The 23,316-nt window shown below is 48.9% G+C and overlaps 1 protein-coding gene across 1 annotated transcript in view; it reads right to left on the reverse strand.

Moving 5' to 3' along the window:
- The window catches only part of LOC131208405 (neuroligin-1), a 54,842-nt gene extending 33,054 nt beyond the window's left edge, over positions 1-21,788 (reverse strand). The window contains exon 1 of the mRNA XM_058201144.1: positions 21,556-21,788. Within this exon, the coding sequence (XP_058057127.1) occupies positions 21,556-21,788 (233 nt within the window). The remainder of the gene's footprint in view (positions 1-21,555) is intronic.
- Positions 21,789-23,316: the final 1,528 nt, after the last annotated feature.

The raw sequence follows: 23,316 nt of genomic DNA on the forward strand, positions 1-23,316 counted from the left end.
CGGAGGACTCGCGGGAAATCGAAATACTAATTTATGACACCGTCACCGACAGGCATCTTGCCACTTTCGGAACCGGTCCACCACCTGGAGCTGTCACAAGTGAAAGAAAAACTTTCTCCCAACACGCAGCCCGTGTGATTGTCACGCAAAAGTCAACGAGGGGTGAAGTGATTTTTCGTTTCATTTTACGGGGCTCCGGCGCTCCGGCCCGCGAATAAAATTTCATCATCCATCAAACAATTTTCCTCGACGAGCCTTTTATGGCGATTGTTTTTGTCGCCCGTTTCAGATTTCAGGCCCCGTGGCCTGCGCTCCTAAATCCGGGGACTGTGGTTTCGGAACTTTATGGTACCGAACCGGGCCCATATCGAACGACAGTTTTTGGGGCGGGGATGTTTGATTTAGTCCCTTTTCTCCTTGTAATGGGTCAGGCAAGGCGTAAAGGATTTAAGAAAGAACGGAAACGCGCCACACGCGGAGAGGAAGGCGCTGGCTCGAATCGCCGGCCCGGGGGTGTCCTTTCCGTGGCACAGCGAGCACCGGCGAAACGCGGGCAGCCGGAATAATGAAACGGGGCCGTCTTTTTATCACCGCACTCTGTGCTATAAAATCTTCCCATGTGCTCTGGTCTCAGCGCTTCGCAAACGAAGTTTTTCCCACACCCACGGACAGCTAAAGGGCTGGCAGCCACCGGCAGTGTCTAAGTACCAAGCGCCTTGCTTTGTCCGGCGTCCGAGGCCACCGGAGTGGCCGGAGATAAAGTTCACTCAAGTGATGCGAGTTATTGTTTTATTCAGTTTTATTTTCCCCTTTGCTGAGGTCGAGGGATCGAGTGCTGCGACCACAGGAGCCGGTCGCACCAGTTATTGTCGTAATGTTTATTTAGCACTTAAAACCCAACCCAACCGTAATCGTGCCGACCGACCGACAGCTGACAGCCGAAAGCCAACTTTGGCGACGGATTGCGACGGAGGTCCGGTAGTGCCCTGGCCTTGCCGGTCGGCGCAGTAACGGAAACTCCAGCGTTTGTTCCTTTGTTCCACTCGCTGCTGCAGCGTGGTGGAAGTGCGCTGGGCGAACCAAGTGGGTCAGTTTGAAAAGTTGGAGCGATTAAATAAATTTATATGCCAATTTCTTCGTACACCTTTGGCAACAAACATACGTAACAAAGAGAGGCAATAAGTTCTAGTTCCGACTGGGCCGGCGGCAAGGACCGCTTTTCATTGCCGACGCTTGGGACGCTTCATAAGGCAAGTGGATGGGATCTGTTTTACAAGCAATTTCGGGGCCAGATAACTGTACCGCCGTATTACCTTGCCGCTTTTTTGCCGTAATTCCTGCTTTATGGCCACATTTTGTGCTCCAGTCAGCCCAAATGAGTGGGACTGCGGGCATTGTGTGAGCGATATGCTGCAGGTATCGTAAAATTACGATGCCTGCCTCTTTAGAGAGGTGCTTCGGAGGGCAGTAACATCCGTGAGCGATGCTGCCAACATTGAGCAGCCGGCAACGGACGAGTAAATTATTGTTATGAATTATGTAGATGCATGTAGTTGAATCGCCATGAATTATGTATCCACCGCATGTAGTTAATGTGGCAATCATCTGAAGGGCAGATTATTGGAAAAAAATGCTCCGAATGCCGCCATTTCTACGTTCTAGGGCAGACCTGAAAAGGGCGCCACGTCGGCACGAATTGAACTGCCCAAAGTGCTCATCAGAAATATGCCACGAGTTTACCACTGAGTAGTGCTTTTCGGGCGGGGAGAAAGTGTAAAGAAAACGTCTGTCTTTGTCCTTTAACAGGCATAGGAAAAAATCACAAACACAAAGAAACTTGCCGGGAAAAAGAAACCCACCCTTCGGTTACAGCATCGGTTCGCTGCAACTCAGCGCAGGGCCAGGGCCGAACGTCGTCTCATTACACTAACGAGCTCCCCTATACAGCTATACCCCTATACAGATAAAGAGTTCCTATTTCCTTGCCCAGCTTTCGGATCATTAAAGAAACTTTCCGCTGCCGCTGCTGCCTTTCTTTCGGCGTTCGGCAATGGCACTGAAAGTGGCATTGGCACGAAAGTAGTGAACGTTCTGAAAAGTTATCCGAAATGGTTTCGTTCGCGGTAATCGTTTTTCAATCGTCCTCATCGTTGTGCCCCGGGTCTGATGGAGACGCACTGGAGGAATGCTGTAGCGAAGCTGTCCCAACCGGCTGCCGGGCAGTGGCAGCTTCGACGCTTAGTTGGGAAATAAGTGCGAACCGAGAGTCCCAAACATCTGGAGTTGTCTAGCTTTCGGGCGAAAAGTTGAATAAATGAAGAACGAACCAGCTGCATACTTTGGGGTCTTGTTAGTTTCGAGTTTGTCCTCGGCATCCATGTAAGAACAATTGGTCCGGATGGTGTCGGAGGCTGGCGGCGAAACGTCTCGCAATTACGATAGAAATATTGTAGTTTCTGGGAGTTCAAGCGGTTTTGGGTTTCAAGCTCCATCAGCACAAACTGGGGCACCCGGAGAAAGGTCCGGTGATGCTGTCTTTAATGAAAAGAGTTCCGGCGTAATAAATTGGAATGCATTTTCAATGGCACAATCTAGTCTATGAAAAGTTAAATAGACGTGATGAGTGTTGGTGGTATTTTCCATGCTATCATTGCTAGTGCCTGCGGAACGGACATGATTTAATAGCACAACGAATGGCTAACATTTAATTGGTTGCTGGACTTGGAGTGTCCCCACACTATAGCAAGAGCTACAAAATCCGTTGCACGACGACAGAAGTGAATATGTCACGGACCGTAAGCTACAATTTTCTCCATGTAATAACCCCACTTTTGAGTTCCTTCTTTTAGTGCCATTCTGGAAGTTCCACCGGACCGCGGTGAAACATGGCAGCATGTTAAAAAGACTCCTTTTTTCATGCAACATTTAATCACAGTGTAGTAGGCTTTGCAATACCCTATTGCTCGTGCTTATCGTACGTACGCTGCGCGCCGCATGCTTCGCTTTAATTAACTTTCTTGACGCCCGGCCTTGTGTTGTGATTATCTGCCTTTGCTTCTGTTCAAATAAATCTCCACCAGTCTCTCTGGTAATGGCGTAACTCTGTTATCTCTGTTTGTGATGGAGGCGCATGATCATTAGGGTTAGTAGGGGAGGTTTCACGAGCGACCAGGCGTCTCCATCGTCAACGTTCTTTGCACAGATCAACGCGTTAGTATTTTCTTCTTTTACATAGTGCAGCTTTAGAAATGTCCCCAATCGTAGAAATTATTTCTACCATTTACGGAACTACATACAGCGCGACGAACACCTCTATGTTTGTACATTTTCTCCGTCCCAAAAAGCCCCCCTTACGAGCGGGGTTTTGCAGTTCCTGTCTGCGGAATAAAAACCTTTAACCGCTCGAAAGACACACACTCGTATTACTTTGTGCAGCAGCCCGGCTAACGGATGTGCATGTGGTGGCGAAAAAAGGTTATGAATCATTTTATTTCATTAAGGAAACGGCACACTGTCCCGAAGCCGCCACCCGAAGCGGCTCTTCAGTTGCTGCACAGGGGAAACGGCAGAGCCAGACACACCATAGCTTTGGGTTGTTCCGCGAGCAACCATCTGGCGCCTGTGTTTATGTTGATGATGATGGTTTGTGGTAATGAGAGTTCCTTTTTTTTTGGCTTTAGATTCCTTTCCCCGTGACACACCACAGCACCACTATGTGAGTTTCTCGGTTTCTTGTGCGCCGATACTATTTGCTCCCCCTTTTTGTGCGGCTGCTCTGCCTCTGGTGGTGAGCTAACGGTGAAGCACTCCGTTGTTCCGTGCCGGTTTTCCGGGCGTCACGCCGCTAAGGAGTTGGCTTTTTCTGAAAGATTTTCATTCATCCATTGATGCCACCGCACAAGGACCGGAGCGCGCACTCGCGCCAGGGTCCCGAGCGCTGGGACACAAAGAAGTTTCGAAGCCGCGTCCTATTTTGTAGTTGTTGTTGTTTTTCATTAACCCCTCACTAGCTCCTCGCTACCCATGGGTGGCCACGAAACAAAGGAGCCCGCACGGCCAACCAAAAGTGTGGCTACGCGCCGGAGGGGATCGAGGAGGCTCAGTCCCACCATCAAACGCAGGCACCGGGTTTTTGGGGGGGTTGGGCGCGGCATAGCACTATGCCCGCACCGCAATCAGTGAAAGGGGGTGGGGGGTGGAGGGCGTTTTTTCGGGGGAAAGCTCCGTGTGACCCGAAGTGTAGGAATTCATTTCCCATTTCACCTCCCGTGCCATGCCGGTGGAGGCCTGCCTTTTATTTTCCACCTCTTTGCATTCTTTGATGGGTTCGCGGGATCGGTACCGAGCGAGCAGAAACCGTCCGGAAGCGATCCAAGGGATGCGTAGGTTAGAAACGAGGTCACTGGAACGGAGTTCGCGGATGCAAGCGCATGCTTCAGATGTGCAGCATCGCGAACCCAAAGGAGTTTCATTATGCGCACCGTAAGTGGTGGCGAAAGTAGTGCTGCGAGTGAGCACAAATACTGGCCCCTTCGGTTTGGTTGCATGTCGAAGAAAAGTTTTTCCCTTTAAGAACGAAAACAGAAATTCTATGTAGCGTTTCATGGGCCGCTTCATTCCAACACAACGGGAAACTACAAAAGGTTTATTCGAATGCAATGAACTACTTGCGTTGTTTGTTGTTCCCAAAAATAGTGTTCCAAGTCCTCAGAGCTATGCTCGAATTCCACATAATGTAACATTGCGGTGAGACATAAAGACATGTTCCGGTCCACTGTCTTAGTGCCCATCGGTAATGTCCCCACCAAGAGCCATGCTTGAAACATACTCTTTAATGTAGCAGACGAACCGATGTGGGGATATTTAAGCCACCAGCCACAATCGCGGACTGCCAACGCTCGTCACGTCCAGTGGTCGTTGGAGCAACATAAAAAATAATTTACATTTTTGTCCTCCCGGCCCAGATTCTACGGCACGTACCATCTCACGCGGTCGCTCGCCAAAAAAAAAAAAAAAACACCACGACTGATGAGTGTACGGACGGTGAGCCCCACAACAACATCTGCAGGATACAGGCGACCACGGATTGTGCCGAAGAAAAACAAAAACCAAGGCTCGAGAAAGTGTCCCTTTCGCGTCGTCGTGGCAGTTCCTTGAACAGTTTCGAGTGCTTTCTGGAGCCGTAAACCGATTGCCCTTCTGGCCCAGCGGCATACTCTCACCTTCCCGCCACCGGGCCAGGCCGGGCGGCGAGCGAGGCATTTCGGTTTCCCCCAGGCCGGAGTGTGTCTAATGAAAATTTATTCCGAACGTGGCGGAATTTTAATGAATGGCGCGCAGAAGGGTTCCCGTTTTCGAATGCGACCCTCGCGACACTCAATTTCCGGCCGCCGGCCCCTTAAGCCGGGCCTTGCTCTCTTTCTCGCTCTCTCTCTCTCTGTCCTCCGTGCAGTAATGTGGCATGTTAGTTTGGGCACGACCATACACCACGGCCTCGACAGGCTCGTGTGTGAAACGTGGCCGCCATTTTGTGTGTCTGCCTCATCAGAAGCTGCAGGCTCGAAACAAAACGTGCCACGGTGGTGGCTCACGTTCACGGGCCTTTTGTATTGTCTTGTGGATTTCCGGTTTTCTTTTTCGTCGGCGCCGGCCGGGCACGCAACTCAAGGATGTTCGGCACCCGGTTGGACCCCGGGGTTCCGGGCCGGCGCGATTAGCTCAGGGACACTGGGACACCTTCGCCCACCCGGTTGGCGACCGGGACAGATAGGTAGCTTCGCTGACCTATCACTCCACGCCCTCTCTCTCTCTCTCTCTCGCTTTCTGTCTTTCTCTGGAGACGATACACGTGCCGGTGTTCCGAGTGAATGCCCATGTTTGGCACTACGCCGTGGAGAAGTAAGAAAAAAGAAACAAGGATTGCTAAACTTTGGCCTGACCGGAGTTCAATGCAGATCAATTATGAAACCGCATCGATTGATGGCTCTCCCGGGGGCTTCCCGACCGGAGGACGTTATTCCCGGATCCTCCCGGGGATCCTCACTCGTGACCGTTCGGTTGCGTGTGAAATCTCCGATCCGTATTCTGCCGGGAGCACCCTTGCGCCCCTTTATCGGATGGTGGTGATTTCGGATTCTGTCCGTGGCTGTCCCCACCGGTAACACCTCCACGGGCCGTGGTGAATTTTTATCGCACACCACGGATGCCCTCGGATGAGTCTAGCTGGCCTGGCCCCGGGAAAAGCGACCTGTTTCGTGGCACGTTCCGTCGGTAGCACCGTGAATCATTCGTGATTTGAAGCACTCGAACATGAAACAATGTTAAGATTGAATTGGATTTCTGTTTGGTTTATGCACACAGGTTACCCGATCCCGTTTTGTTGGCCCCATTTTTCGGGTTATGAATACGGGAAGTATTGTACGAAAAAAAAGAACGTGAAACGGCAATGTATGCTCGCGGAATCAATTCATTGGTGGAATGTATAATTGAGATTGCGGAAAGGGCGAAAAAAGGATGCTCGCCCGCAACCTCGTACCTGAGCGAATGGGATTAGGCATCCACCCGTGCCGGTTGATATGCCAGGCATGATCCGGGCCAATCAAGTGCGAAAGGGGATCGAGAGCCTGAAGCCTGAGCCTCCATATCGAAAGATTATGCATAGCTTTGCTTTTTTTAAATTAAGTTTCCATTAAGCTCCGTGTCCGTGGGCGCAAGGATTTAAATCATAAAAGCAGTGCGGAATACCGATTTGTGGATCAGTTCAAACATATGGCATCAATCTGGTGGGCAGTTTTATGATTTTACACACGCGGAAAGCGTGGGCCCCTGGAAGGATGGTGCATGTTTGATAAACGAAGCGTGTAATAAAACACGCTTTGGAAAAACGTGACCAATGGGGCGTTTGTAACACCGCAGGACTGTAACACGTATAATTTTGACACCTCGCGGAATGCCGGCCGCGTCTACCGGGTGACGTTCCTCGCTGCAGCATAAGCTGGCTGCCTGGCGCGATGGCTCATCTTTGACACCGGATCCGGACACCGTCGCCGCTTGCGCCGTCCGTGTCCTTGCTGATGCAAGTTGAGCATATTTTTTCCTTCACGGCTGAGCCATGGACTGCGGGCGTGGGTGGGGTGGGTTTAAATAAACTGGATACCATTAGCCTCCGATAGCATCGACCCGCGCGTTTGATGATAAGGTGCGAGATGGCTCGAAAGCTACGCTACGACGGCGGTCGGTCGTCCTGAGCATCGGGGGCCACTTTACACCCGGACCGAAGGTTGCTGATGGGTTTGCGCTCGTGGCCGGGAAGGTACGCCCGGCCCGTGATGAACTTTGGGCTGGTAGATGAATGTTTGATAAGGGTATTTCTCGCTTATCACACGCCACGGTACGGCAACAGCTTATTGAGGTTCCCGGCCGCCCTTCTGGCAGGCTGTGGTGTCTGGATGGGCTCGGGTGGTGTTTCGGCATTATAGTGCCATGTTGCGGTCCCGTTTGTGCCCCGCGATCAACTCAACGCGAACGCAAAAGGCCCTAAATTTAATATCACGGATCTGGATCCGCCACGACCGTCGATGTGAGTGACATCAAAGAGCGTGACGCAGGAGCAGGGTGCGAAAGTTTACATCAACCGGGTGTGCGGTGCTCAAATTGCGTTCATTGTGTCCGGGTTTTTTCGGGTTTGGCTTGGAAACCCCCATTGGAGGGACTCTCGATGGAGGTTCGCCCGCCGAACCAACCGATTGCCATCCTCTTGCGTGACTCCGGGCGGTGGTCTAACCCGGGCCAAGCATCAGCTGTCGATTATAATTATAGAATGGCGGAAATCCAGCAGGTTTTGACACCACCACCGCGCGCAAAAGGGGCTCATCAGCTCGCGCTGGGAAGGAAACTAGAGCTACTACTTCGCGCGTGAATGCACACGCCAAATTGAGATAGATGCGCGACCAGCTGCTTATCCGAGTTGCGGGGATCTTAAGCGAATTTTAAATAAGGTTTTCGTTCGCACGGCAATTGAAACACATACACACAGCACAACAAGGACCTCGGTCTCATAGATCTTCCGCGATTGCGCACCGGGGTCCAATATTGCCCCCGCACAAGTTTCGCGAACTGTGCTAGTTTGCCTGGCGAACATTTTATTACACCACCGAGTCAGCCCTTTATTCAGCATATTTTATACATACATCTTCCATGCTTTTTCCACTTCTGGTTACAGTCGTTTCCGCTTCCAGTACATTTGACCTTATGTGGAGGAAGCCCATTCGACTGAAGAAGCTTTGAGGTACAAACACTTCGCGTGGTTCATTGCATTCATGGTTCTGTTTTGTGTTCTTTTTAATTTGATTTATTAAAGTTTTTGTTGTTCATTTGCATTTTTCTTCTGTTTTTTTCTTTTCAACCTCATTTACACTTTTGTTTGGTGTATTTTGCTATTTGTACACTATGCACTTGGATTATTTGTTTTAATCATTATTCAATTACGTTTTCATTTATTATATAGTTCTTGAGAGATATGTTTAAACTCCTTTAGTTTTCAGCACTGTTTTCTCAATCAACCTCGGTATGTCCCCGGACATTGGCCACGGCTTGGCTGTTCTTGTTCAATTTAATTTGGTGTCGTGCCGTGTTTATCACTTATTCAAAGCCAGTTCACAGCCACAATTTCATTCTCTAATTGTTATACGCCCTCTTAACCACTCAAAATTACAGACCTGGGTGGCGTTTCGGGCTTCGGCGAAACACCCAAAAGTTTCGCTTCTCCGAACCGAATAGCGTTGGCGATATGTTTCTTAAGCAAAAACCGTCCAACTCGTGGCCTTAAAATTTATGTTCCACCTGGCCTGGCTTTGGAGGAAACCGAAAGGTTTCACATTCGTAATTATCGCCGTGTTAATCTCCTGCCAAGAGCTCAGGTGCATGAAATATGCCAAAATTACTATGCCTCACGAGCACGCCCCGTCGAAATAGGGCTCCGGGGATTAGCCGACGTGGTCCGCTGGCTGGTCGATGGTGGCAAATTTATGAGTCTCGCCCACCAGAGCCGGGCCAGAGCAAAAAGCAGTGGCACCGTTTCGCATCGCTGGGGCTTTTTTCGTGTAAATGAGTCACCTCTCGGCGCACGTGTGCTCGCCCGTTCTTGGTGAGAAAGTTAATCCGAACATATTATATTTACCAACCCCTCGGTGCACGGCTCGGCCGTCGTGCCGCTAGCCTAGAGCTCACAGCGGAAAGGATTGCCCGATAGTGCTGGGCCGCAATGGTATGTACCTTCTCACACCCTTACGCCTGGTGCCGGTTGGTAATTGAAAGGAACTGGCACACGGGTCAGCACCTAAGGTGGTGTAGATTATCGATTTTGCTCCGGCAATCGACGGGGATTATGAGAATGAGTTCTCTCTGTTGGACGTCTACCGGATACCGGTGATAAGACGGCCAGGGATTAGTGATGGGGACCTACCGACAAAAACTGCACCTCCTATTTGTTTCTTGACCCACCGCGAATACTTTAGAAATGGGTACGTCACAGAACACTGCCGTCCACCGAAGGGGCACGTTACAATGCGTGTCCTAACACACGCAATAGTATCCTGTTTCATGGGCCAACTCATGTTGCGAGGCGAAGCGTGCAAACAAGAGCGAATCTCGCCGGACCGGAGCAATCCAATCGGGCGGCAATCATGTCAACCACAGCCCAGAAACGCTTGTCCTTATATGTGAAAATTAGATTCGCCAATCTAGCCAATGCCACCATAATCTACCATCAAGTTTTTATCGCATAACAAATGCATAACATTCGTGCGTAACGGGTTTCTCCCCAAGACCACCTCGTAGGCCGGCAGGCTGGGCGCGCCACGAGTAAGGAGCGTATTTTAGAGCCCTGACAGAGGCGATAATTTTTGACAACCGGCACACACAGCACATGGTAGTCAAGGAGCCAAGGGCGGTGGCTTAGTGGCTCCCGGCATGGTAGTCCCTTCGGTGTCGTGGAGCCATTAGAAAGTGTCATTTACATTCTGATACGGTTATTCCGGAAAGTGGTACGATACGCCAGCGTCGCCGAAAGGTCGGAGCGTCAGGATCTGGCTTATGGAGATGGTGCTGCTGGCGGCTTTGCCAGAAGTTGTGTGGCCGGAAAGGCTGCTGGGCCAGCAGCACCAGCACCAGTAACCGGAGTCAAATGTCAGGATTGAGTGCCTAATTGCTAATGGTACAATATCTTAGGGTAGGAATCTTGGCGAACTTCCGGGCTGGCCGGCCCTCTGTGGCCCATCCTGCGACTTGACGGGCGGACCCCAGTAGGCTTCGATTTGCGTACCCTTTGCGGTGGAGATTTATTGGCACCGGCACCGGCAGAAGTTCGATTGCGGATGCTAATTTATTTTGGGGACATCGGGCAGCGCCCCTGACCTTTGGGACGTGGCTCTGGGCGCAATGCGATCGTTACAATTATGGCCAGCGGGTTTGGCTAATTTATGTGCAAACATGACGTTAATTATGGTGGCCCCGGTTTCTTCCGAGGCAGGTGTACTGCTGTGTCGTGTGTAACACGATGCGATTGGTGCGAAAGGTGTTTGCAATTGTTCCGTGTAATGAGACGCGAGTAATGTTTCAGGTTTCGCAATCGGGCTCTGCTTCTGGTAACCGCCGGCAAGGCGAAACGAAACCCGTGAAGCACACTTGAAGCTCGACGATGGTTACCACGGTGGATGTTTTTGTGTTTTTCCTTCACTTGGAACCAAAACACTTTCCTGGAACCAATTAATATAAGTGGGGAAATCAAACAGTGATCATTATCTTTGGATTGGCTGAGAGCTTTGAGGTGAGTTTGCAAGAGCCTAGCTTTGCTCGTGCAATTTTCCCAAAATTTATAATTCCCTTGGAACAAGTAAAACAAAATGAACAAAATAACTTCATATACTTCCCATTCAGCGCCACACTTGATGCTTGCCCGTTGCTATGCTCTAAGCGTTGCTCTAAGCGAAACGAGTTGGAACATGATTCCGAAAACCAAAGTCTGCCACGGTGATGGACACCAAACAATGTTCCTTGAGCCTTCCACACTCGAGTCGCGCTTCGTGTGTTTTGACGAAAGTCAAGTTTGAAAGCTTTGGCAACAACTTTTGACAAGATTGCTGCGGCGAGTGTAACATCGAAGTTGTTGGCCGAGATGTTGTTTAGCTTTCCTTCGCCACCAGATTACGATCCCTGCTCCGCCCGGTCCCGGCTGAGGTTTTTCGAGTGGGTTTTGCATTTTTATTACGTTCGGTCCTGTTGTTGTTTCGAACGCCCGCCCGCCCGCCGGCAAAGTTGGCGAAGAGTTTTCGGAACCGAAAACTCAAAGTTTCCCAGCTGAAATTGCTTGAACTAAATTGTCGGCTAGCGATTAAAGATTGAAAGCTTACGCTCCCCATCGGATGAGGGTTCTCTATGAATGTCAGCCGAATGTCCTGGCTGTGTTTGTGTGGGTCCTGGGAAGCCGTTTGGCCCGCACAGTGGTGACGACGCCAACGAATCAAATGATCGGTCGGTGTTTATTTGCAAAACAGTTTCGTGATTTTTCAGCTGGAACCCTTTTCATCGGCAACGTACACGTTGATCGGTGATGTTGCAAACAAATTGTTGTGGCGACCACTCATTTCACTGCGAGAGGGTAGTCGCAAAGTTAGGGTAACGAAAAGATAATTCGTCGAAGGATTATTGATGCCTCTACATGCACCACCGAATGTGACACGGCAGACCATCGGTAGACGGTATCGGTTAGGTTTTGCCCTTGGTGTTTAGCAGTGTGACGGGCTGAATACCTTTAAACTGAGATCCCCGACAGAGTGGTGCCCAGGAAATGGAAGAAAAGTTTTTCCATCCATTATGTTCACCCTTCAGAAGTGTCAGGTGTTGAATATTGCATCGTCCTGTGGCGTGACCATTGAGCCATCGTTTCGCGGCGCCCAGCTCCCTCTCGGTGCCCTATCTTCATTTCAATTTATCCGGGTGACAGATGGCAAATTGAATCGAAAGATGCCGAAACTAAGTTTTTTCGCCCTTCTCCGACGCTTTCTTCGCGCACGCTCGCGTTTCTCGGTCGGCGAGGATTAAACCAACTTTTGCACCTACCTCCGGCCGGCTCTGCGGTCGACTTTTGGTTTGGGCCGGCCATCTGGGCGCGTTCAGCCGGTAAGCCCTTTTGGTCTCGCGCAAGTTTGCTCATAAAAATATCTCCCGGATATCGATTTCTTCCCCGGTGCGGTGTGGTTTAATTTCGCTAAAGGGGTCCCCGTTTCGGCACGCAAATGGTCCGCCGGAAGAGTGGAAAGTTTTTACGTCGTACGAAAAATTATTTACGGCAAAGATAAAACAATGCATCGGTCGCGTTTTACTAAAAAAGTTAGAAGTTAAACACCGAGATTACTTACACTAGTGGTTTAGCAGAACCGAAAAGCTGGCTTGCCGTTCCAGAAAAATTTCCGTACCGTTTCTCGTTTGCCGCTGATTGGATTCCGTCGGAAAGTTAGGAAAAGTTGAGTGTCACATTTTTTATTCAACGTTGGGCAAAATACACAGCGTAAAAATTTCCTCTCCATCCGGTGCCGGTGCAGGTTAGAGCGAGTATAACTTTTCATCTACGAAGCAGGTATTTCTCGTCTGGCATTTGTTTTTTTTTGCTCTGGTGCTCTTGTTGTCCCTTAGCTAAAGAGTAACTGCCGGACTTCCCGGTTCCCGGCCGGCCGAAGTTCAACCCAAAATCGATTCGGCGAATTGGATTTTGTTTTTACAGATCCCGGCTGCTGGCGCGCTGCGAGCCCGAAACACACAACTTTGGATGACTTCAAACAAAACAGTGAAAAACGTGGTACAAAAAATGTAGGTCAAATGTCGGTTAGGGAAAAAAGGGAGACGTCTCTCTCTCACTATCTCTCTGTCTGTTCGTAGGTTGGCCACCGCAGTACGCAAGGGTGTTTGGTCAATGAAGTTGCAAAAGGGGTTTTCCGTCGGGTGTGAGACCTTTCTGTATGTAAAGTTTTCCACTCCCAACTTTGCTCCGCTTTGATTACCTGCGGAGTGACTACAAACAAAACCCGGGGTTCGACCACAAAAAAGGGAATTAGGTTCGTTGAGAGGTACGGAACAATCAGATGGTATTTGAGGGTTGGGTTTTACGTGCACTTATAAAACTCGAAAACAAAGTGAGATATTTTAGAATCATTTGCTCCAGAGTTCCGATTTTTACTCTGCTTCGAAGTTTATTTGAAACTAAACTTCGCAATTACGAGCTGGGTACTTCTGCGCGAAAGAAGAAAGTTACCAGCAGGTCACGAACGAATAAGGTCACCAGCAGGCGCACTTTATATATTATTTCTAGACTGATAGAAACGAAATTTTCCCGCTTCACCAGCCGGAAAAGCGACGCAATTGATATCCGCTGAAAATTTGGCAGGCTGTGGGTCGCGAGGAGGTTGCGCAAGTTTTCCTAAAAATCGATCACGGATTCACACGCCGGATGTTGGACGAGCGGGAAAAAGCATCCTGGCCGACAATCGGGACGGGTGCATAGCATAACACACAGTCATGCATAGCAAAACGGAAGCAAACCGGGGACGGAGCTAGGATGAATAATGGAATGCAGTGTCCAACGTCAAAGGTGCCTTTGCTTCTTCACATGCTCTGCAGATGATTGTAAAAAAGCTTATGAATACAGAGCGGCCCGAAATTATATCCAGAGCTGTCTGGTCGTCCAAAGCATCGACGATGCCGCAAAACATGCTGCGAGTGTAGTGGTTGATTAATGGTTTCAATATTCCATTTTTATTTCGTTCGTTCACAAAGGTTTAAGCTTCTTCCAACCATCCATCTCAGAATGCCCGTTTGATGTTTGCTCATCAACGGCAAGCTGGAAGAGTTCGAGTGGTCATTGAAGTTAAACGGTAATGAGCGAAATTGGCCTAAACCGGTAATGAATTGGCTCTGGGCCAACAGGGCAAATGAAGTATTTTTTCAAAGATTTCCATCGATTCGTTTCGATTCGCTTCGGGCAATCTACGGCACGGCCACAGTCGAATGTATCGCGTGAAGTTTAATGAATTGCATTACCGAACGTTGTTGAGTTGGGCGATGGGCGATAAATTAGGTTTCCAAATTGGCAATCTTTAATAAGAAAGTCAAATGGTGGCCGCGAAGCACGGCGCACGGTTTCAACGTGGAGCCCCCACGCAATCATCGTGACAATCGTTATTTTATTTATTCTTTTTTCCGTCCTGCACCGCAAACGCCACCGAAGGTCGATGTCGAATTGTATCGACGGGGCACGTACTGACGGCCGCGTTCTGACAATTTGCTTATTCCCCGGTAGGACGCCTCCAGCAGAAGGGGCCTCATTAGCCGTGCGTTATGTCGTCGCCACTTCGTGACCGGGTTCGTAGTGAATCAACACATTAGTCGAGTGTGTGAATATTTACGGCTCGTTAGCTAGGACGACTGTGGGACGAGGCGAGCTCGGGCCGGCCCGTTGATTGATCATAAGACCGTGTTCGGGTGCGAGTGCTGTCGTATGAATGTTTCCGCATAATTTATGTCATTAAATGTCAAAACTAGGTGTGCTTTTTCCACACGCTGGTGACAGTAATAGAAAATTCATTCTCTCTCGATGCGATAATTTTGGTTCGCGTTATCCGAGGTTGGTTTTGTGAGTTTCCCCAAAGTTCGAAGGTCATTTCAAATTTCATCGCTGCTAGCAAAACTATCTCGCCCGTTAAAACGTGATATTAGGAAGGATGAAAAGCCTTCAGGGCAAAGATAAAAAGAACAACATTTTATAAAGTCTCAAGTCATGGCAATCAGCATTGATTTCCAGTTGGTTTGCTTTCCCACTCACTGCCCGCAGCAAGTTTTTGGAGACTGTCAGTAACCAATAGATCTCGCGAGATGACAAATTAGGTTACGTCTCATTACTCTTGTTTTAACTTGTTGACTAATTGATTGGTTCCATTTTTAAACGTTTTAGAACGCTCGAGCCGGATAAACGTACTAAACAATGATGAGTAGAAAAAAATTGAGTGAAATAAATCAATTAGGAAGTCGAATTTTTAAGCAAGCGAAATCCGTTTGAAACTGGTTTAGCGTTAGCATGTTTGCATCAAACGAGAGCTTTTCAACCGAGAGGAAGTGAAGGTTTATCTTTAGAGTTGAAGTGTATTTACATATCACTCGGTTTCCAGAAGGGCAAGTTCCCTGCTGTGGAAATAGTTTAGTACCTGCACGCAAGCACGAACAATAAACATGAGAATTCATATCTTGTTTGGATAACCGACCGATGGGAAAGTTTCGTGCCGAGGGAGAGAAGCAAAATCATAAGTTTACTTTCACACAGGCTTGAGGGACGCAAAACGGTGTCTACTGGAAGAGCAGACGGTTGACGTACCATTGAGATTGATTTATTACGATTGATGTCACAAAGTATATCCGGCCCCTTTGAATAGTACTATTACTCTACAACTGTTCCCTTTTTCGAACCTAAATAACGCAAACCCGGATGCGTTTCCCGTGAAGCACTAATGCACTAATGTTTCAAGGTGTAATCGTTCCGCCTTTTTTTTCCTTCTTCGGAGCCTTTGAAGTATTTTAAGTCAACGCAGAACGTGACTAGTAGCGATTCATCGCCGGCGGGTCGCGCATTGTCTCCCGCGCGAAGGAAGCTACAAAGTCAACAGGGCGCATAAGCCTTGGAAGAAAAATATTGATTTAACATCGCTTGACGGACAGCGAAACCTGCCGATGTTTACTCAAACCATCCTCGACCATCCTCAAGTCGGCTCCTCGGGCGCTGGGTTTGATATTTTTGGTTGCAAATATTCGCTCCTGCTCGCAAGGCGAAAAAGGCGAACGGCGCAAATCGGGATCACGAGTGTTGATTGGAAAGCAAAACAAAGTCACTAACTTGAGATTTGAAATCCATCCATCTAGCGGGGCCGAGCTCGCGCCGTGGCAGACCACAAACACTAACGAGCCCGCCTGAGTGATCACGCCAAGCCCGACCTCGTTTCGCGCCATCACATCATGCCAACCTTATTACACGGCCGAAGGCGAAAAGAAGAAGAAAAACAAGGGCGGTAATTTATTCGCCGCAAAAAACTCGTCATAAATTTCCTGCTCTGTTTGCCGGCTACGGGTCCATTGATTCGCTTTGAGTTTGTTGGCTTTTTGGGAACACGGTGCGATCTTAGGTCGCCGGTCGGTCGAGAAGAGACGGTGCGCCGCTATCGATCACCAGGCGCCTCCATCCGCGTGATAGGAAAATGCGAATGTCTGGCCAGCCGGGGAGCAAAGCGCAATCGAGTAAGTTCGTAATTTGAGGCATTTTATTTTTGAAGTCTCTTTGTCGGCGGGGCGAGCTTTTCCGCTATTTCCATTACTTTTTATTTTGCTGCCTAAACCAAACGCAGTTCTTTTTTGGGCCTTGCGCTGACGCACTCGCTGTACTTTTCTCCGTCTAATGCACAGCTATTGAGGGGCGAAATTGGGCAAAGTTAAATGAAATGAAAAATGGGGCTTGGGTGTAGTAATCCCTCGGTACGGGGAGGGCATCGGCGCCGGAGCCAGTCGGTCTGCTGGGCGGGCCGTGGCTCGAAGATATGGCGACGATGTTGGAGGCTCCCCGTGGTCGGCACTCTTCGGTCCGTGACTGCCCCGTTCAAAGTTGTGCCCGACGAATAATGTGGACTAATGGCCTTCGGAAGCGCCGCCGGAGCATGCTTCGGGTTGCCTGCGGCGCGTTGGGGTTGACGGGTTTCACCCGAGGTTATGTTGATTTTCTCCGTATCGTGCTGGTCATCGGCGCCACGGCCAATAGTTGCTTCACGGTCCATGACTTTCTGAAGGTTTGACCGAAAAAGGCGAAGAAAGTCGGGCACCACCGCTGAATGTACACGTTCGTTCAGAAGTGGTTAACTTGGCTGGCTTTCGCATTTGGGCGGGCCTGACTGGCCAACGTGCTGGTCGGTGCCGAGAGGCCAAGAAGCTGTGGAAAGTCGTCGACCACCGTCGTCATCGCCTACATTAAGCCACAAAATATTCTGCCGCCCGAGAAAACCGAGAGCCGGCCCGAAAATGGTCCGAAAGTGACTGGGGCGCCGCAAGTGGCAACAGCAATTTCGTAAGGGCGTTTGCTGGGCGAACGTGAGATTGTGGGTTTTGTGTGGATTTATTTCCCCGTGGCTAGGCTGGGCTCTCGGTCAGCGCGCGGGTCCATTTGGGATGTCTTTTTCGCTTCTCCGTCGGGGGCGCTACGACGTGGGTTACGATGTCGATGTCATTCCGTCGAAATGGCCCAAAAGAAATTGATTATTGTCGGAGATAAAACCAAAAGTCGCGACATCAAGGATAAGGCGGGCTGGTGCTGGAAAATGAGGTGCATCTAGACGGTGGGACAAAAATTAGCATTTAGCGAGTGTTTTGGATTGTGTGCTGGAAGTGCCGCTTGTGAGCCGTAATTCATGTCAAGCGGTTTGTGTAATTTTGGGATGTAGCGTTTCAAACAAACTAAGTAAAAAAAATTTGGAGAAGATTTTGGGCCGATTAGGAACCCCATTCAACAGTTTCCGTCATTTTATTTATTTTTTACAACAAACTCCAATGAAATAACTGAATAACACCCGTTCCAGACTCTTGTCACTCAAACTGTAGGGCCAAAAGATGGCGCATTATCAGGTCCAACCGAGAAGGAACAAAAATATGTAGCGAAAATTTATCGTTTTATGCTTTCGGCAGCTCTCGCGCGTTCCCTAGGCGATTCGATAGAGAAGGGCCATTTGTTATTGATTTCACTCCTCGACTCAGCGGAGCAGGGCACAATTGTTTGGCCTCCAGTGAACACATCGAACCGTGGGAAATTGGGCAAAAATGAGAACGGCCATGAGTAAACCATGCGCAACGAACAAGCGGAAGTAGGAGCGAGCGAATTGTAACGGTTACTTGTTTGTTAACGCTAGCTGTCGTGTTAACCTTTATCGGCGATGGGTGTTGATAGCGTTGGCTCTGCGAACTGTGTATTCTGTCACCGTACACGAAATCGTCGGATTAAGTGGAGCTAAATTTTCATTGAACCAGAAAAATACTGGTTCGGGAAGTGCTCAGTGAACCGAATTTCGTAATCTAACGCAGGATATCATATCCGTTTCCTGTTGCAGGCAAAAAACGTAGCTGCGCAAACAATTCATTCAAATTTTTTTATGATATGAAACGCAAATAATGCATTAGTGAAATGTTTGACTAATTAACGTACCTATTTGCAGAGTAGCAGTAACCAGTTAGAATTCGCCTCACGGATCAACAATCACAATATGAGTAATATTTAAACACCAACAAAAAGGCCTTCTGTTAAGCAAACAACATGCGAATCGGGTGGATGGCCTTCATAATTTTCAAATGTTTTTTCACTTTAGAAAATTGCGCTACTATCGCAAAAAACGAATAACGGGGCTCCTATACTTGGGATTGGTTTTATCTTTTGGCATCATTTTTCGAATTTCCTCTACAAACGTGAAGGTCGTTCGGTTGGTTGAGCTATCGGAGAAACGTGCTCCATGTACGTGCCTGCCTTCAAATTAAGAGCATAACTTGACAATGCTTGGAGTCTAATATTTTGTACGCGTTTCAGAACTGGTTGGCACAAATAGTTCACCGAAATACTGGACTAAATGACATTGTATTGCAATCATTTTTGTACAGTGTTAGGGATTTGTGCATACTAAAACTTTATATGTTACACTTGACCTTCTATGCAGCAAGTCATATTCTGGATTCGTCAAAGGACGAGTTTTTAAAGCGTCCCACTCTCGAGGGTATGCAGCACTAGCATGGCACGTGATCTCATCTTGTTTGGTTAGTCCGTTAGGGCAGGGCAGTGCGACTGGAATTGCTTTTCCTAAATTATCACCATAAAGTAATAGTTCCTGGCTGAAGAAAATTGTATTGGTGTCATGGACCTAGAATTGAGACTTGATCACCGTTTCAGAGACAGGGTTCAAAAAGTTTGACCACTACTGTAACACCAACCAACCGGAAGGGCCAAGGCGTGGCGAACTTGACCAGACTAGAGTTCGATTCCGACGAAAGTAGCAGCCCCAGAGCATATAGAAAATATTGACACAGGATGTTTGCCTTTGAAATCTTTGGTGTTAGTGTTTATTAGACTTTCATGCTAGTTTGATGTTTGCCGTGTCAGCTAGTTCAATTATTTCAGCTGTGAAGTTCTGCTTCTGAGTCATTTCACGGAATGTACCAAAAGAAAAATCTGTATCTTATTGTTCTACCGTTACGGCGTCGCATGAGCCAGTTGGCGTTAACCACACCCTGTTACTCATTTCTCAAGTGTGACTAAGATTGAAATTATAATTCATTCCACTTACGCTGAACCTGTCACGCGTTTACGCACGTCGAGGGAAACCTGACATGAAGTGCGATCGAAAATGGTTGTAAAATGGCGGATGAAGCCCACCGTTGGCGTGGGCACGAACGTGACAAGGACGAAGCGGCAACCGTTGACAAACTCCCGACAAACACCATTTGAATGTCATTTATTTTCCGGTTCAACATAAATCAAGCACGGCTTCCGTCTCTTGTCAAACACGCTCAGCAGCGTTTCGACGGTTTACTTCACATTAGATGTTTTATTCGTTCGCATTGGATTGATTTTTTGCTTTCCTTTCTCTTCGCCGCCATATGTACATTTACCACCAATGAAGAAAAAACGGACGTTTTTCTCCACTCTTTCGGCTTTGGTGTCTGTGTGCGACGTGCGATTGCCAGCGCACGGACAGCATAATGCTTCAGCTGTCGGTACCGAGAACGGACGGCTGGATGTCTGGAACTGAGAAGGGAAACTTGTACTTTAACGACCTTAATCATGAATGTTTCGTCGTTTTCCGGCGGTGTTTGTGCAAAGTGAGTTTTTATTAGTAATCACGCTTAAATGCCCGGCTAGCATTTAGAAGATACTTTGTTTACTGTTGGAAACTTGTTTTATCAGCATCCTCACAGCCATTGGTCGTTCCGCTACAGATCGGCCAGCGAGTAAATTCAGTGCAGCCAAAAGTTTGACTAGTGAAGAGGGAAAAAAACCCACGATTCTTGTCACAAACGAGAACCACAGGCAGAACCTCCGTTACGGTTACTTTACGTGGATGTTGTGAACAGAGCTGGAGAGAAAATGTATCCAAATTTAAACTTCATTTATTTTTGTCGTACTCAAGCTTCCGTATTTTGGAGTTTTGTAAATTGTTCAGCAGATGAGCATTGAAATTCAAGATGTTTCTTGTTTTATTGTTTGCAAAGTTTCACTAAAAGTAGAACCGAAGCATAGAGTGTTGTTTGGTTAAAAGTTGAACACCGGTCCACGGGGACTGGTTTTTGGACTGGATGTGGCGCCGGCGGGGTAGTAATTCTCGGTAACGGTAAGTTTTAATTATAAAATGGTTCCACCCAGCCATCTTCGTTCGGTGTCAGCTCGCTTCATGGAAAATGAAAAGCGCCACATTTTCTCTCCCGTCCCGTGGTTCGGGTGTTCGGGCAAAATCCACCGCCCGTTGGTGCCGATGTACTTAATTGATAAATTACTTCATTTATCATTCTCGTCCGGGCGTGAAATAGCCACACACACGGACCACGTGGAGGGTTCAAAGCAAAAAATATAGGATTAAAACTTCGCAGACGTATCAAAAATCCGACGGAAATTTGCTCGACCAGGCGCAATGGAAAAACCCTTTTCAGTCCGTCGTCAAGCCTGGAGAGCTGGTGGCGTTTTTTTTTTGGTTCCGAATCGCCCAAAAGTTTCCCAACAACGACGAAGGTCATAAATACCCCGGCCCAGCCCGTTACTCTAATATTGAAAAAAGTAAATCAACGAAGGTCGACGAAAGTGTGTTCCAGTGAGCCAGTTGGAGAAGGCCCCGAGAAAAAAAAACCCCCCAAATCCCCGTCGGTGACAAAGTGTTGAAAATGTGGAACGGCCTTTGGAAAGTTTGTTGTAAAAGAAAACCCATCCCGGCCCCGGGCCAGCAGCCCGGAGGTGTCCGGAACGCAGGTCCGAAAAAAAGTGAATCACTTCGCACCGGCACCAATTTATTACCCCCGTGGCGGGCTCGCGGCTGAACTTTTTGAAGAGCGATTAGCGCCACAAAGATGTTCGGACCCGCGTTATTGATGATACTTTTCGGTTAACTCAACGGGTCCACCGGAAAGTGTTGATCCGATAAGATGACGGTTGAATAATGTGCACCGACCGGATGGGTGCCAGTACGGAAGATACAGAAGGCCAGAAGGATGTCATAATTTCGACACCCTCAAAGTATTGACTACGTAACTTGAATCCTTCGCACTTAGAACATTTTTAAATCACTTGTAATGTGAGCTTTAAGCTTAGCCAAAAAAAGGAATAGTTAATTGATTTCTCTCTCGAAGAAGTGGCAAACTGTCTGTTGGTGGAGATGGAAAACAGACTTCGATCGGACTGCGCTGGGTCACGACTCTCCGCTCGCTCTACTGCTACTTCGGCATACGCACCTGTTCATTTTGGTTGGCGGTGTGGCGTACGGTACGCCCAGGAACGCTTCGATGGGTTTGAGAAATTTATAGCCTTCGAGCGGCAGCACCAGCCCCTGCAGCCGTCCGTAGCGCGTCTGCACGATGCGGTTGCCGAGGCGTGAGTTTTTGTACAGGTCCATCGTGGCACCGTTCAGGAAGCGCACCAGCAGAAAGTAGACGATGCAGAAGTGCTGGAACTTCACAAACTTCATTTTCGTCCCCGGGTTGTCTGTGGTGTCTGTCGGCGTTGCTTGCTACTCCGTCCGCTCCGCAGTGGCGACTCCTATCTTACAAACGATTAACGCCGGTGAGGACGGTGCTGAGTAGTAGTGTTCCGACGGTAATCTTCCCTCGTTTTTTTTCGTTTGTTTGCTCCCTTCCTGAGATGCGACTGCTCCAAGATCCTTTAATCCTCACTGAACTGTTTTTTTTCGTTCTTCCCGCTCAGCTTAAGAAAAGCAACCTTGCCACGTACACTCTCGATGTCGGCGCCCGGTTCACTAACATTGCACAACCGGATCGGGGTGGACTATGTAGCACTGAGCACGCTCACCACGCTGGCTGTCATCAGCGTTATTTGTACTACTTGCACACGGTTCGCAAACTTCCGTAACACTCCGCAGTCCTACCGTCCGTGGCATCAAATCGCACCGAAGACCGGCCGATAAGAAGACGCAGCAACTCTGTCCACCGATAATGACCAGCGGCGTCAGTCGCCGTAACTGATTCTCTGCCAACCTCGCCACCGTGTCGTTGAGTGTCGAAGATGTCAAGTCTTGTTCGGGACTTCCACTAACTGGCCCGATTGCTGCAGCTGCTGCTACCGGAAGTAGCAGTGGTACCGGTGGAACCACCGACAGTCACTGTTGGGCGTAACATTTTTTCTCCAGCTCTCTCCAGAATTCTACCAGGTCGAGCTCCCGTCAAAGTCGCCTCGAGTGACCCATTGCTGCGCATCCAATCGAAGCGTCCGGTTAACATTTTTTCTCCTCTCCTCGGCCCGGCCACATCTTCCCGGTCGGTCCGCGGTTCGATCCGGGCAATTTAGCTCCGGTTGCTCCGTCACGGGCGACCCCAGCGGCGACCACTTGAACTAATTGCAAAACGATAGCACTGCTGCTGCTGCTGCCAAAGCGCCGTCGATGACTTCATTTCGTATCGATCGATCGTGCGCCGCGGCCTTCACTCGTCGGCCACTCGTGTTCTTTACGGTTGTAGCACTGCAATTGCACACACGCCGTGCGAGGTCGACACCGCCGGCCAGGGCTAGGACATCATCGTGTGCCGGCTCATTAGTCCCCTGCAAATGACACCCGTAGGGGAAGGAGAGCGTAAACGGAAAGGGAAGCGATCATAAAGAGGGGCAAAAACAATGGTAAAAAGAAAGAAAACAAAAACCGAACGGAACAACCGAACAACACGAAACCGATAGGGCTGTATCTAATACGCTCGGCAAATAGATCGGACCATGGGAAGAAGCAGTCAGTATTGTGAGTCACAGAAATGGCACGACTCTCTGTAGCAATCGCTACAAATCGTAGACCAATAATCGTTCCGATTGTCGTCCCTCGGGCACCACCGCCAGGGTTTCGTTTTGTCACCGGTCACCGTCGCTCGCCGGGTTCGTAACGTAGATAGTTCGCAAACTCGGTGCCATTTATCAGTCCAGAGAGCATCATAAACAGTGACACTTAACGATCTTTTGCACCGGAAACCCTGGCAGCCCGGCACCCGATCCTG

This window comes from Anopheles bellator, chromosome 2, assembly GCF_943735745.2.
Source record: "Anopheles bellator chromosome 2, idAnoBellAS_SP24_06.2, whole genome shotgun sequence".
In the NCBI taxonomy this organism is placed as follows: Eukaryota; Metazoa; Arthropoda; class Insecta; order Diptera; family Culicidae; genus Anopheles; species Anopheles bellator.